Source organism: Manacus vitellinus, unplaced genomic scaffold (assembly GCF_001715985.3).
Source record: "Manacus vitellinus isolate BGI_N305 unplaced genomic scaffold, ASM171598v3 scaffold_2_pilon, whole genome shotgun sequence".
Taxonomy (NCBI): Eukaryota; Metazoa; Chordata; class Aves; order Passeriformes; family Pipridae; genus Manacus; species Manacus vitellinus.
This window is the reverse complement of record NW_021940208.1, coordinates 14226668-14242607: the sequence shown is the minus strand read 5'-3', so window position 1 is coordinate 14242607 and position 15940 is coordinate 14226668. Positions and strand designations below refer to the sequence as shown.

General features: G+C 37.9%; 1 protein-coding gene across 1 annotated transcript in view; it reads left to right on the top strand.

The window, feature by feature from the left end:
- Positions 1-40: 40 nt before the first annotated feature.
- The window catches only part of MICU2 (mitochondrial calcium uptake 2), a 145840-nt gene continuing 129940 nt past the window's right edge, over positions 41-15940 (top strand). The window contains exon 1 of the mRNA XM_029960899.1: positions 41-607. Coding sequence (XP_029816759.1) covers positions 41-607 — 567 coding nt within the window. The remainder of the gene's footprint in view (positions 608-15940) is intronic.

Below are 15940 nucleotides of genomic sequence, written 5' to 3'. Positions count from 1 at the left end.
GCGCGGGACGGACCGCCGGAGCCGCCCCCGGCCTCGGGCCATGGCGCATGCGGCGGCGCGCCCGCGTTTCCGGGGCGGCGGCGTGGAGACGCGCTGGCCCGGGCGCCCGCGCCCCGCCGGGGCCGGATGCCGGAAACCCGGGGCCAGCGCCGCCCGCCCGCCTGCGGGCCGTCCTCCTGCTCGGGGAGCTGCCTGGCGTGTACAGCCTGCGGCCGTGTGCTCCGACAGTCCTGGCTCAGGTAAGGCAGCAGCGGCGGCGGCAGTAGCATCCCCGCTCCCGCTGACAGGCAGGTTGGCCGCCGGTGGGAGCCGCAGCCCGGGGGCGCTGTCGGCGGCCTGTCGGGTCCGCAATGGTCAGACCCCGTCCTGCAGGACCCGTTACGGCCCCGGTGGTCCGGCAGGTAATGCTTTCCGCCCGCTGGGCCATCGGCAGCGCATCACCTGCACCGAGCCCGCCGCACCCCACCGGCGGGAACTCCGCCATTCGCCGCAGCAGGAGAAGGCAGGGTTTGCCTCGGCACCGAGCGCTTCCCCTGTTCGCTTGACAGCCCTGGAACCGGGTCGTTTGAACAAGCACACGGCCTGTGCTGAGCCTTGCGCTTTGCTGGTAACTTTCAGGTGAAAGGTAACTTTCTTCCTTTCACGATGCCCGGGCTGCACGTCAGGTGCTGTTAGACACTCATGCACCTTTTTTCCTTCTAAAAAAAGAATATTTCGCAAAAGTAGTGCATTTATAACTGATACTTTGTCTGAAACGCATTGCACAGAATGATTTCCTCTTACTCTGTCCAGACTGTGTCTTTGGACACACATTTCCTCTTACTCTGTCCAAACTGTGCTAAAGTGTATTTTCCCTTGGAGCATCAGTGCACAGTCAGAAGGATATGTTCAAGGACAGATGGTTATTATTTACAAAATTGTTGCAAGTTCCAAAACACAGCTATGTTTCCCAACTTTATCCTTTTCACAGAGGAAGTGAGCTTTTTCCTGTATTCCTTAAGATAAGAAGTTACTGTGACTTGGTTTATTATTTGAAGGCTGGAAGACCTAAATGTTTTGTAGGCCAGAGGGTTTAGGTGGGATGGGGGAAGAGGTCAGTATATGCTTGCAGTACCCAGTACCATTCATCTACTTATATCTAACAATTTTTGGAAGTTTAGCAGTTTGTATGCTGTGATATCTTATCTCTTAAGAGTGATTGAATAGGCTGAACTACAGGCCAATAAATAGCAACCTTTATTCTTGAGAGCAACCTTTATTCTTGAGTCAAGAACAAAGAATTTTTTTTTAACGTTGCAGTCTTAATTGTGGAGAATTTCTAAGCTGCATCTTCTCAGAAAACTCAATTTTTATTAAATAAGCATTTTTCTAAATAGTTTAGCGTATTAATCCTGGTTCCTTGTACAGCACATGTTAAAACTTTAATTTTCTATATACAGCTCCTAGCAAGGGAAGCATCCATTACTCCACTAGAAATCCTACTGGAAACATGTCTGCTTGTTGTTTTTATGTTTAGTTATGTGACATTTTTCAGAGGCATTGCATTATGTTTAAAAAGTCCTGTCATTGAGACCAATTTCGCATATACACGGAACTCTTGCTTATGTAGATGTGTATGTAGGTATGCATAAAAAGTATTAATTGTGGGAAGTAATCACTTTTACAGGGTGTTGAGTGAAGTGATCTGGTTCTGGTGCTGTTGTGTTCTCTTGGAGTAGCCTCCATGTAACATATGGACAGTCCTACAAGTACACTTTTAATAATTCTTGAGGGGAATTCCAAAAGTCTGAGGCTTATTTAACTGATTTGTTTTTGGAGACAGTAAATTGCTGGACTATGCAAATGTTTAGTAGTTTATTCAATTTGAACTTTTCAGTTTTCCAGTAAAATGGTTGTTGGAGATGCTTGTTCTCCAAATGTCTTGTATTACATATTGCTGCAATTAATTTATTGAGCTTTTCAAAGCTACCGAAGAACTGACCATGCAGAGCATAATATTAAGGCTGGTAAGCTGAATGTGGAACTGGATTGTGAAGGCAATGAGGAATAGAGTGACAGAGCCAAAGAGGCATGCTGCGAGTCTCTTAAGCAGTTTAGATGCTACTTGTAGCTTCTTGTTAATAGAAATAGAAAATAGTCAAAAGCAAAACAGTGTGTTCAAACAAGTGTGTCGCCTTTATTTTATGTTTTGAAGCCGTCTTCTTTCAGTTCAGAGCTTGTGGAATCCTGTTAAATGGAGATGCTTTTCACATTCTAATTAATAGAGGATAACCTTACTGTCTGTTATTATTCCTTTTCATTGTAATTGATCTCAAGCAGCCTTTCTTGAGATTGTGCCTGGCAAACAGTATTGAACTGTTTGTTCCTGCTGAGGTGTGCTATGTAGTGGGAATGTTTGCAGCATACGTATGTGAAACATTATAGATTAGGGCAAGTATTTGAAATTAAACAGCATCATTTTCTTTATCATTGTTGTAATAAAGGAATAGGTAGTGGGTATGATTATACTTTTATCTCGTCAACTAGGCCTAACATTTGCTCTTTAGAATGCAGTGAGATTCCAATGCTTCCCAGTTTTCCTTGGTAATATAGTCTTTACTGTTGAATTGCTGCAAAATAGGTGGTAATTATTTACAATACTTGACAAAGTCAAGCTAACAGTGTATCTCCATGCCATCATAAAATAAATAGCCAACATAAGATTTTATGTGTAGTTATGTGACTTTTTCAGCAGCATCGCTTTATGTTTTAAAAGTGCTGTCATTCAGACCAGTGTTACCTGTGTGTGGTACTCTGGTGTAAGCATAATTTGAGCCGCTGGCTAATTCTCATTCTTGTAGGAAGTGTGATCTTACAACCAGTAGTAACTTTGTGCAGAAACAAAGTTTCCTTGTAAATACTTGTTGTTTGTTCAGGTTAAGTAGTTGAAGTTGCTAACTCCGTTTAGATTTTCTGTTATTCTCAATAAAACTGGTCTCTGTCAAATTATTCAGACATTTTTCAGCTACACCTTCTTTTAGGCAATTTCTGTTGAAGCTAGCACACAACATGTCAAAGCTAAAGTTCTGTAAATTCAGTATTTATCACTTTTTTCATCTAAAGCTTTTGGTTATTTTAAAATAGATATAAAAAGACTGATATTTTTGGCACCTAGTTTCTTAAATATTTAACTTCTGTCCTTGCTCCCTGCTGGAGTAGGTTTAATCCTTCTCCTGTTGGTTATTGGCACTCCTAACTTCTGCTCAGAGTGAATGAAATTCAGCCTGTGTACAAGTCTGCAGAATCAAAGGTCCTGCAGGGTCAGATAACATGTTTTGGTTTTGTGAGTTGTATGGATAGTGTCTGTTTTATTTTGTAGTGGCTTATGTTTGATTACTGTGTTTTAATGTAATTGTTTATTCTGACAATAAATTTTCAGATTGGGGTTTTTTTAAAACTTTGTTTGACCCAGTTTTTTTGTCACCATTTTCACTGCCACTTATCTGTTCTTACAGCTTACATTAAGTGGTTAGCATATTAATAATAAAACTTTCTATATTTAATGTAGTAAAACCTCAGATGTAATCTTTCATACAGCTTCAATAAGTGATTTATGATTAAGTTATTTTCATTCTCTTCATTTGCTGACCTACTGTTTAGAAATGTGCAACTAATATATATTGGAGTAAGTCCTTAGCGCTGAGTATAAAACTCTACTTTACAAAGATTATTATAGCAAAGTGAACACAATTTGTAAAAAAATTTTTTATAGCTACCAGGTTTTAGTTCTATCTCCACCAGTGAAGCTACATTGAAAATATCCTAGACCAGATATAGCTTGTGCTGGGAAAAGCTAGATTTTTTTTTTTTTAATTAAATTAGCTAATCAGCTTGTATCAAGAGGGGAAAAAAAATAAGGGAAGGGGGTAAGAGCTTTTGTTCTACCAGTGTATCTCAGAATGGGGATTTATGTTGAATTCAATAAAAGTGTTTTTTCTGGTGTCCTAACCAACACAGCCAGGTCAAAAATGTACACACTGCACTGCACACTGCAATGATACTATAAGGGCTGCTTTTCTTCTTCAGTAGTGCAATTCAAGTGACACAATGGTATGGAGTTTGTAACCTTGATCAGACCTTGCAGTGTTGTCTACTATGTCTTTATTCTCTCAGAGAGTGCAGTTTGCCACGCTAATATGGCCTTAAACTGTTGGAATTCTTTCATTAATGTGTGCTGCTTATCTCAAGTCAGCTTTGCACACAGCTAGGTTGGTTACCTTTATTAAGGTCAACAATCAAGTGTGTGATTGTCAAAGAGCATACAAGGAGATTTGGAATGGCACACGCTGTAGCATTTTGTGAAAGGCAGTGACTTCTGCCTCCCCATTCCAACTAAATTTGGAACCTCTCAAAGGACTGTAGGATCAATCTTGTATGCATGCAAACTGCAAATGATAAGAAAATTCTGAGAAACAGCAGGCTGCCAGAGGCAGCACATCCTGCCCCTGCTGAGTTTTTTATGGCCATGTTTAGTCACTAGCTTCAGAAAGAAGCTTATAATTTGATTTGCCCTTGAAAAGTTGCCATCCCTGCAGCATGTCACAATTTGTGCTGAGTCTAAGTCACTGTTTTCCATGTGAGACTGCCTGGAGTTGTTACTAGCACATATGTGAAGTTATATGTGTGTAAAGTCTTGTCTGTTTGCTGATAAACTTTACTGTGTTTCAGCATTCTTCTTCTAGGGTTGTGGGAGCATTAGTTGGTACTTAAATATTTGATACTGCTTACCTGAGGTAAAGAAGAAAACAAAATTTACTAACAGCATTTTTGGGGTATGTTAATACTTTCTGTTACATGATTGTAGTCTAAATGGTTCTCTTTATCTTACCTTTTCTATTACTGCTCTGTTGCATCAGCAATCTTCAATTATTCCAGATAAGGAGAGGCTCAATTTGTGTCCTAGAGGTCTTAAATACATATGTTGTATTTGATCATACTGAAAATACTAAGATTCTGCTTATAACAATAGTTAACAAACAATTTGTGATGTTTTGATATTTTTAAGTATCTGAAATGTTTGCTTTATTTAAAATGTGTTTATTGAAATAATTTTTCTTGGACTGCATTAATTTTCTTATTTCACTTTTAATTGCGTTGAATGTTTCATAGTTTTCCAGCATTAGCAATTCTTAAGAGAGGCAAAGATAGCCACACACGGTAGTGGGGACTTTGTGTGTCACAATGATATGAAAACTCTTATTCTGAGCAACTGGGAGTAAAATACTTCAAATGATTAAAATTACAGCTTAGATTAGTTTTATGGGGCTACATATGTAGCCACCTCAAAAATTTATTTTAGAACTCTTGCCTTACACTGTTTAAAGGAACCACAATACCGTAAAGGATTCTCCAAACACTAGTTTGTTCAGGAAAGACTCCATTGGTTCTGCCACTATGGAAAGGCAAGATAGTATCTTGGAGGACCTCTAAGCAAATCACAGGGCTGTGGTGCCACAGTTCATGGGATAATCTAAGGAGAGTGCTTATATTAAATAAAACTTAAGTTTATTAGGGGTTTAGTAAAAGTCTCTGCACTCCTAGACTTGGAAGCTGATAAGAATGGTTAAAAAAGTTCTGAAATGCTGTGATTTTTTGGTGATACTTTTACGTGTGCGCTGTGTCTCCAAGGAGATGAGGTTGATATTGTTGATATGGATCTGAGCTATAGTTGTTTTAGATAAATTCCATATTTTGCATGTTTTTTTCTCAGGCAAAATTTCCAATGCAGATCAATAGAAAACTTGCAAAATACTGTCTACTATAAGCATGTTACCCGTTTAGTGTATATTTACTTGATTGGTAACATCTGGCAGAAACGTGTAATACAAATGTAATTAATTGCATGCATTTTGTTTAAATCATTTGAAGTAACTTCTATGGAGAAGTGGAAGGAAGAAGTTCACAGCTCTGAGATTTTGATGGGCTTTTTACACATCCTTAGTATCCAGGACCACTTTGTGACTGAAGTTATGCTTAGACTATTTTAGGCCACACTTTCTCACTCATTTCTGATTTTTTATTTTTTTTTGTAATAGATAACGTTACTTAGGAAGGTAAGCTGTGCATAGCAGCTGCATGTGGAGGATTTTTGGTCAGATAAAAGTATGTATGTGGCATTTGAATTTGGTCACCAAATAGGAAAAAAAAGTGTATTTCATATACATTAAAGAATGATTCCTACAAAGTTACGTGTAAATGCTTTGAATTGTGAGACACTGATGAATCTTGTTAGAATGGGAATTTTTGTGGGGGTATCTCTGCAATCTGTTTTAAAAGCATGGTTCATGCTGAGGGAAGAACATCACTATTAAGATGAGGTGTCTTGATAAATATAGAACCTGGGATAAAATTGCATAAGGATTTGTAATGATGTATGGAGTCGCCTGGAGGGAGGAATGTGGTTCTAAAATAAAACCAGAAAGAATATGTGCAGTCTAATCTGAGAAACATACAGGAGGATTCTTGTGCTTACTCTGTCATAAAAAAAAAAATAATTTGCCTGCTTTTGTCAGAGCAAAAATCCTAGAATAGTTTTTTTTCTCCTAAATAGTATTTTAAAGAGTTTATCTCCAAGTCTTTGTTCTATTAGAAATTAATTGAGAATGTAGATGTAGCAGTGCACATAGAAGATTACTAGGATGCTCACAAAGTAAAATTAAGCATCTATAAAATATGTCTGCATCATAATGCTTCAACATGCTTTTGAAACTTAAAGCAAGTGTTTGTAATCCACATCAAACAAACTGCTCAGTGATGGCTTGCAGGCCTCAGAAAAGCCTCATTTGAATTCAGCTGGTGCAAACCTGGCCCCATGTTTACATTATTAATGTTTAACATCTATGTAGTGAAACAATGCGATGTAAAAATAATGAAAATTACCATTGCTGTTGTGGGTTGGAGCGTCTTTGAGTAAGGATTGAGGTTTTTGTTGGTTTGTTTTTTAAATCTTTTTCCTGCTTTACAACTTCTTTAAAGGAAGGGATAACTTCCTTAAAATGTGGTCCTTCTGTCTTTTTGCATCTTACCTTGCTGCTGGTTATTGTTCTCCTTACTGCCTTACTCTGTTCAGAGTGGAGTGGAACAGAGCACACAGAATGAGGCAGTGGTTCCCTGCACAGCCTTAGAATTCTGTTCTGGTTGGGGAGCATGGTAGGAAATGTGTTAGAGGATTCTCACTGCATCTTCAGGTTGGGTCCTCAAATCATCTGCAAGATGGTGCCTGTAAATCTTCTTCCCACTGAAGAATCTGTAAAACTGACAAGCTTTGGAGGGGGGACCAGTTGGATTCAAGGTTCTCTGAACCCATGGTGTTTCTTTACAGCAGTGCCCAGTTCTAGAGAAGCTTCTTACAGAGGTGTAGTGAGCTGCAAGCAGTGCTCCTGTCGGCATGTGGTAGCATCCATCCCTCTGCCAGCTTTATGGTTTACTCTGAACTGTATCTTTATGGCTATATCTACTATCTCAATAACTATTAACAAAAAAAGTTGTCTTAGATTACAACAAGGCAGTCAACCCACTTGGTAAATGCATTCAATACTGCCTTTTATTGAACAGGAAATGGGTAGTCAATTTTTTATTCCATGACTGAGATATCTACAGTCTATGGCTATAAAAGAGACAATTTAACACAATTCATGCATGTGCCTTCTAACTCTGGTCTGTTGTGTGAATATATTTCTACTAAGTTTTTTGTTTACCATGAATCTAGAAGTAAACTGAAGGACTTCAATATAATTGGTTTAGTTCTGTGTGTTTAAATGCCTTGGTAACATTGTTGCCTCTTAATTCATCTACAATGAATGAGTTGTTAATAGTCCCAAAAATATTCTGAAAATAGTATGTGCTCAAAAAATGCATTTTTAAACAACATTCCTCCGGTTTTTAAGCATCAATAAATATGCATCTCCCCTGCAATTAGATTGCTAGCTCATCTTATCCTAATCTTTTTTTCCTTAAATGTACTTACGTATTTCTGAAACTGTTCCTCTGGTGTAACCAAAGAGAGTAACCTTAGCTACCTCCTGTTTAATTCTGTATTTCACTGTATTATGGAAATACTGTATGTATCAGGTATCCACCAAGCAGTCTAAATCAATAACCGAGATATTAAATATATCACAAACATCATTCTCAGCATTAGTGACATACAGACATTGTCATGTTGTGTGCCTAAAATAGAATGTGGTATACAGAGTATGGAATCTGTAGGACTGTGATGCTATAATTAATCATACCCTTAAATATTACTTATGTATGTGCATTTGTTTCACAACTTTAAATATATGGTATCCGTTTCAGCTTTTTGAATGTGAGATATTTCTATCCTGAAGTTTCTGGCTTTGAAAATATTTACATTTATTCCCTTCTCTGTGTGCACAGAGATTCTTTGTGCAGGTGTCTTCATTGATACTAAAACAACATGATGTCAAATGTAATCTCAGGGGGTCAAGGTTAAAATTTAACTATCTTTCATCTGATCTGTCACCTTTTACTTGAATTCACTCTTGCTATATGACTTCAGTGATTAAATAAAATCTAACATTCTTTCTAGGCACTTTGATACATGTGGACAGATGGAGTGAGTTAAGCTGCATGGTTTTGTGTTTTTAGGTAATGTAATAAAAAGCTGGTGTTTGAGAGTCTTTGGCTATTTATGTTAGTAGGCAAACATAAACAGATAAGAAAGTAGCTTGCCTGAAAACAAAAAATAGATTGGTTAGAAAGAATAGTACAAAATAATATTCTGATTTTTAACAAAGAACCTAGAAAAGAAACTAACATTTATTTACTGGTGGTATAAGACTTTTCCTCCAGTAAATTCTGTAGATGGCTTCAAAATAGATATTACAAAGTTTCTTTTTAACTTGCTTTATTAGATGGAAGCTCTGCTGACTTTTGTTTTTCCTAAAAACTTTGAACATCGTGATAATTAGCCCTTTTTTTTTTTTTAAATAAAAAATTATCTATTCTGTACAAGCAGTAGCAACTATTCTCCCATTGCTACTGTTTTCAAATGTGTTTGCTGGGTTAGTATGAGAGCTCTGTATTACACTTCCTTGCAGAGCTTTGTGCAAGATTGTGGCTGACTGAATATAGTTATTCCTGACAAGCAGCTCAGCATCTTGGAAACATAATGTAGCCAGAAAAAGAAGAAACAAATCAGAATTTAGTTTAATTTATGCTGTGGAGAACATTATATAAACTTCACTGGTGATATGTGTGACAACAGCTTAGTGCCTGTTTTCTGCATTGGGTACTTTTAGGTCACGGGATTTTGACACATTATAATGTTGTGTAATTTTGGTTTTACTATGGTTTTATAATAAGTTTATTAATGTAACTAGGCTTAATTTTGTTTGAATAATGTTCCGGAAAGACACTAATTAAAATAATCGTCCAAAATAAGTGACAGATAAAACTGTGTGAAATGCTCATTCAGATGTACTATGTACTAGGCTATAGCTCCCTACTACTACTCACAAAGATTTTTATTACACTGTGAACTAAAAGACAAGAGAAGGGAGTCTTGCCAGCTTTAGACACCAGACATCATTTAAAATAGTTCCTCAGAGTTTGTGTCCCTCTCAGGGTAGGAGAAATTTCAAGAATGACTGTATTGCACTGATGTAGTCTATAGAAAGCACTTCTAGTAGATGTAGCACACAAATATTATCTTGTCAGTGCTGATATCTTCCCTGCTCCTTTGCCAAATCATCAGAGAAGCTCCTTCATCTGCCTTCAAAAACTGCAGAGACAAACCATAGCATAGATGAAAAAGTTACATGAAAAGAAGAAACTCAGTGTTTCCAGAAATACTTTTTTTCTTAACTTTCTTTTTTTTTTTTTTTTGGTAAAGAAGGCATTTTTTTGATAATGCCTTTTATTGGAGATACTGCCATTTACATTAATAATCTATTAAGAAATTATAATGTAATATTAAAACAAAACATACTGAACTGCATATAAAGCTATTTACTTATATATTTATAGTGTAAATTTATACTTTATATATATTAGTAAGGATATGTATGCATATGTATAAAACATATTTATAATACAGACTGTGTGAATGCAGGAATAAAAAGTAAAAAACTGTGTTAGTAATGAAGTTAATGTTATTGCATGTATGTGTGCTTCTGCTGCTGTATTTCTCCTTCTGGGAAAAAACAATTGTTAATTTTTTCACATAGAGCTGTAGTTAAGCACTACTGTAAAGAAATTCGTGCTTGTCTTTTTGAGCTCTCTCCAGGAAATTTTTTGAAAAAGAGTACTAAAGACCTAAAAAGTGATGAGTAACAGCATGTAGGCTGTCACCTATGGGAAGGACTCTACATGGAAAACAAAAATGGCAAAAACTAAAGCAAGTCTTTTGTTTCTGAATTTTTTAAAAAAATCTGTTAAAACTTTAGATTTTAGTTTAGCTGAAGAACCACCATGAATGAACAGTATAAAGAGTATAAAATTACTTTTCTAGAACACAGTGTTTTCTTTTATTCTGAATATGACTGTTGTATGTAATATTCCTACTCAATCTCTCAGAAAAACATTGTAGGAAATTGCTGACATACTTTTTTCCCAGCTACTATTAAATTTGGAAAACTGATAATATCATATTGCCAAAGGGTGTTGCATTGTTATTCTTTAATTTTAAGATTTATGTCTTTGCTTCTCTTCAGCCTCAAAAGTGAAAAATATAAAGAAAAATCTAAATATTTAGGTGCACCAGAAGTGTTGGATGTGTTAAGTAAGCAGACTTTGTGTAGCAATAAATACTGGATTCTTTATGTTAACACCCCTATGAAAATTAATGCACTTTCCCCTTTAATATGCCATCTGTTTGTTGAATGTTTATCATGGGTACCTCAGTTTATAATCTGTGATGCAGAAGTCTCTTGACAGTACTGCTTCTTGAAGTGACAACAATGCAATCAAGATGCATTGTCAGAAATCATGGACTCATAGTCATATTCCTTGGTGTAAAACTTTTAAAGCAGTATATGGTGTTCTAGTACAGGTGACTTTTTCCTTGCAGTGTACGCTCATTCTCTGTGGCAGTGGTAGGAGGTACCACTGCCAGTATTGCAGAGTACAGGTACTGACAGCAAAAAAGTGATTGTCCTGAGCGTTGTCACATGGGTGAATCCTTTGTGGGAAGGGTTTGTGAGACTAGTTGTGGGAGTAATGTGGCATCTTTCTTCCTTCTCCCTTTCCTAATTGCTTGTGGGGGTCTGTGAGTCTTCCCTGCAGGGCTCTGCAGGATGAAGTTGTCCAGAGGATCCTGGGTACTTTCTCCTTCATGTAGCCTGCAGGTCACTCTCCCTCCATCACTTCCAGGATCAGCAGGCTCCACATGAGGGGCTGCTCTGCAGGAAGCCAGCAGGAAGTAATGCTTGCTTCTGCTCCTTCCATTTCTGAAGCAGACTGCACTGGGCTTAGCTTTGAATGCAGAGTTAGAAGGTGGTGAGTAATGAGAAGTAGACACAGTGGCTCTGGGCCAGGCTGTGTAAGGATTCAGTTCTGGATGTGGTATTAATATGGTGGAATCAGACCCTTCCATATGGTTCCATCATGTGTGTGTGTGTGATTGTGTTTCACTTTGATAAATTCAAATTATGTACATCTGATGCTGGTCATCAGAAATATTCAGTTGATCTGACTAGACCACTCAAAGTGGTTTTAAAAGTTACTTGCAGTTCTTTAAAGTGTGAAAAACTTCATGCGTACAATGTTCCTTGTCATTCTGGAGGTCATAACTGGCTATTGTCTTGCTGCTTCAAACCTGGAGATTTTAAGTTTCCCATCACTGTATGCTTGTGGGATACTTCTAACCTGTTTAGTGTCTCTGTGAATGCATTTGGCAAAACAGTGTTGATAGACCCAATATCCTTTATTTGAGCAGCTGCTGTAACTGGGAAGATTACCCAAGCTCTTGTTCACCACACCGAGCTGTAGAACATGTCTTCTCTGTCAGTGAACTTTTGAATAGACAGATGATGATCTCGTTCTGTTGAGACAGTAGTGATGTGCTTTTAATTGTGGACAGGGTATTGGTCCTAAAGGCTGTAATTTGCAAAGAACAGAGGCCATAGATAGATTTCATAAGAATTTAAAGTTCACATGCTAGCAACACTCATGCCTGTGCATCAGCTGAATAATTTTTTATATTGAGTAATTTTGCTGAGCGTATAAAACTTCTCCTATAGGCAGTTCATAAAAACAGTTGTTCTGCTTTTGCAGGAAAAATTTCCTTTATTCAGTTTTGGTCTTGCAATATTCCTATTTAATATAATACTTTTATAGTAGAGGAAGCAGGGAATGAGAAAGTGGATCTGTTCTTCTGTTCTTCTCCAGGGGTTACTCTACTGTATTTTTGGAACTGTTGTATGCATAAGGCACTGAGCAAAGCACCCTGTGTTGTTGCAGTTGTCTCAAAAAATGTTACTTTATGCATTAAGTATATACAATAGCACAGTTCATTTTCTGTTATTCATAAAATATGTCTGACTTAGGAAATGTCAGACATTAAAAGAAATTACCTTGCTGTTATATATATTTATAAGCAATTTACATACCACATAGCCAACCTGTTAATGGTAAAACAATGCTTTGACAAGAGAGTAACTGAAACTTCATGGTAGGGTGATGTAGTGGTCATAAGTGTTTAGAAGTCATAAAACAAGCCTTAAAATTAAACTGACTGAAAATGTAATGTTTTTACTTAAGGTCATGTGGATTCTTTTTATTGGTTTTGAACCTCCAGGCTTGAAACATCTGAATTGTAAGGGCTAAGAAGCTTTTCAGTGAAAGCCAAGATACTTTCTCAGTATTGTGAATAATAATGTGACTTTCATAGAATCATAAAATGTTAAGGGTTGGAAGGAACCATAAATATCACCTAGTTCAAACCCCCCTGTAATGGGCAGGGACACCTTCAACTAGACCGGGTTGCTCAAGACCTTATCTAGCCTGGCCTTGAACACTGCCAGGGTTGGGGCATCTAAAACCTCCCTGGGTAATCTGTTCCGGTATCTCACCACCCTCACAGTAAAAAATTTCTCCCTAATATGTAGCCTGAATTTTCTCTCTTTCAGTTTGTGCCCATTAATCCTTGTCCTATCACTACAGTTCGTGACAAAGAGTCCCTCTCTGGCTTCCCTGTAGGCCCCCTTTGGACACTGGAAGGTTGCTGTGAGGTCTCTACGCGACCTTCCCTTCTCCAGGCTCAATAGCCCAAACTTTCTCAGCCTGCCTTCGTAGGGGAGGTGCTCCAATCCTCTTACCAACTTCATGGTCCTCCTGTGGACTTGTTCCAACAGTTCCGTGTCCTTATGTTGGGAGCACCAGAACTGGATGCAGCACTCCAGGTGGGGTTTCACAAGAGCAAAATAGAGGAGGAGAGTCACCTCCTTTGACCTGCTGGCCACGCTGGTTTTGGTGCAGCCCAGGATTTGGTTGGCTTTCTGTGCTGTGAGCGCACACTGACTGCTCATCTTGAGTTTTCTGTCAGCCATCACCCCCAAGTCCTTCTCCACAGGGCTGCTCTTTAATGATGCTCTTTAATGATATCAAATGCTTTGCTGGTATTCGTGATGAAACTAAGTGGAAGGATCGATGTATATATATACTTCATATAACCCTGACTAGGGAGTCAAGTGTAGCAAGAGCCTTGACAAGTTTTTTGGTGGCTTTTGTTAAATCACAAGGGGAGAAACTTTATTGAAGTACCACGGTACACTACTTACCACAGTGAAAAACAAGCCTGTAATAATAGAAAAAGGGCTATAAAAACTGATGACTGCTTTAATCTTGTGGAATTCCTAGTTGGTTATTCATTTCATATCCTACTTCTTACGTTATAGTATGAATTTGCTCTGTATGACTTATTTTCTTGATTTTTTGAGGGCTAGTGACCTTCAGATGGAAGGGGGAAGAGGATCACTTCTCACGCAGAAGCATCTTGAAGAAGTTTTAAATCTGGGGAAAAAAATGGGCGGAGGGGAATTTTTGTTACATGGAAGTAATTTATCAAGCAAATATAAACTTAGATTATATTTGTGTCAGTTGTTTTTGTAGTGTCTTGTATGTTGAGATCATTGGTAATGACAGGGTTCTTGTCATTAACGTATATAAGCTTATGTTACCTGAGCTATGAACCCTGGATTGAGTTTTGCTATGGGAATAAAAGTTCCCCGCCTTTTTTTTTTTGATGTGGGGGTGTAGTGTTGCAATTAGTTTTTTTCTAATCCTCCTCCTTATTAGCATGGGAATGAATAGCTGTGTTCATAATGCCAGGCTTGGTGTATGGAGTTTTAGCGGCCTTGTGTTAAAAGCAATAAGGCTGCATTTCAGCATGATAACTGTGCTGTTAAGTCCTGGGCATCTGCATTGGGGTACAGAAAGCCTCAGGCTGTCCTGTGGTAGTAAGTTTGCTGGAGAACTGGCAGCAATTTTTTTCAATTAGTTTTTTCCCACTGAAAACAAAGCAGGTGGTTGTAGTCTATGGGTAGGAATATGTCTGTTTTGACAATATTAGGGAGATTTCTACTGCCTACGATGAGAATGGAGAAGTAATTTTTCAGAATAAGGAGAGTCTGAAGGTTGGTATATGAAATATTTAGGCTCAAATGTCCATGATCTGGATAAAGCAAAGCACAAAGTTCAGTCTGCATCTTTCAGATCACAGGTAATTATGTTATTAACTGACTTACTGAGTGTGCTCATTTCTAAAAAAAAAAACAAACCACAAACCCAAAAGGCTTTCTGCAATGTTCTCTTCTATTTCCTCCAAGTAAAAATATTTAGATTCTTATGGTATTGTTAATCTGTGATAGGAATATGATTCTTTGGAGGCCGGACAGAAGAAGAGGCACAGGATTTCAAAGGTATGCTAATCTTCAACCAGATTTGTGTACAACTGGATACAGGAAATACACACAACTGAAGAAAAAGCAGTTTTGAAAGGAAATGTATCATTATCTTTTCTCTATCCTCTGTTTACTAAGAACTTCCTGATAAGGACTGTTTGGGTTTTTTTTTTCTGAGACAGTCTAATTATTTATGAATTAAAATAATTGTTTTTATGGACATTTAAACAGTTCATGTGCAGATAACTTAATATTCAAAGTACAGTTGGATCAGTGTAACTCATGTAAGCATCTGTGTGAACTGTATCATTAGTTTAATTTGCCTGTTTTTAAAACAGTATTATATTAGAGTTGGGAAGATAATGCAATAATTTACCAAGTGCTAAACTGGGTTTTAAATCCTCCTTAATGGTATAGCCTGAAGTATGCATCTCAGTTGTGTTAAAGATACTACAGTTAAAAATAAAGGGGTGGAGGAAAGGCATATCTGTGGTGTCAGCAAGGCATGTGGTAAGCTGATGTATAAAGGGAAGGTAATGGATCTGCTTGGATTCCAGCCAGTGGTGCCGGACATGGGCATTCTGCTGAGGCACATTCCGGGGCATTAAGTGCAATCCCTTCCCTGAGAGTGCTGAGCCCTCTTTGTAATTCATCTTCCCTGCAGTCCACTCTGCCAGGGGCCAGGCATACAGCGTGGCTAATTTCATTACCAGTGCAACTTTTTGGTAGTGACTTTTTCAATTCAGGGCAGTGTTTATCTTCTGAACGCTTGGACATGGATCGCTCCATTTGAATCCATTTAATCAATGTTTTTTAATTCATAAGCATTGTTGATGTTAGTTGCAGAATTAAGTGGTGATGGGGGTTCCTTTTAGCCCCTCTGTCATGTTAGCAACTTACTCTGATACTACAGCTGTTTGCTACTTTATAGCAACACTGGAGGAAAAAACTGTATGATACATTTTTATGAACACAAAGAGGAAGAACAGAATTCTCCATCAGTGTATGTTTCAACAAGTAAGCAAGCACTGCAGTAA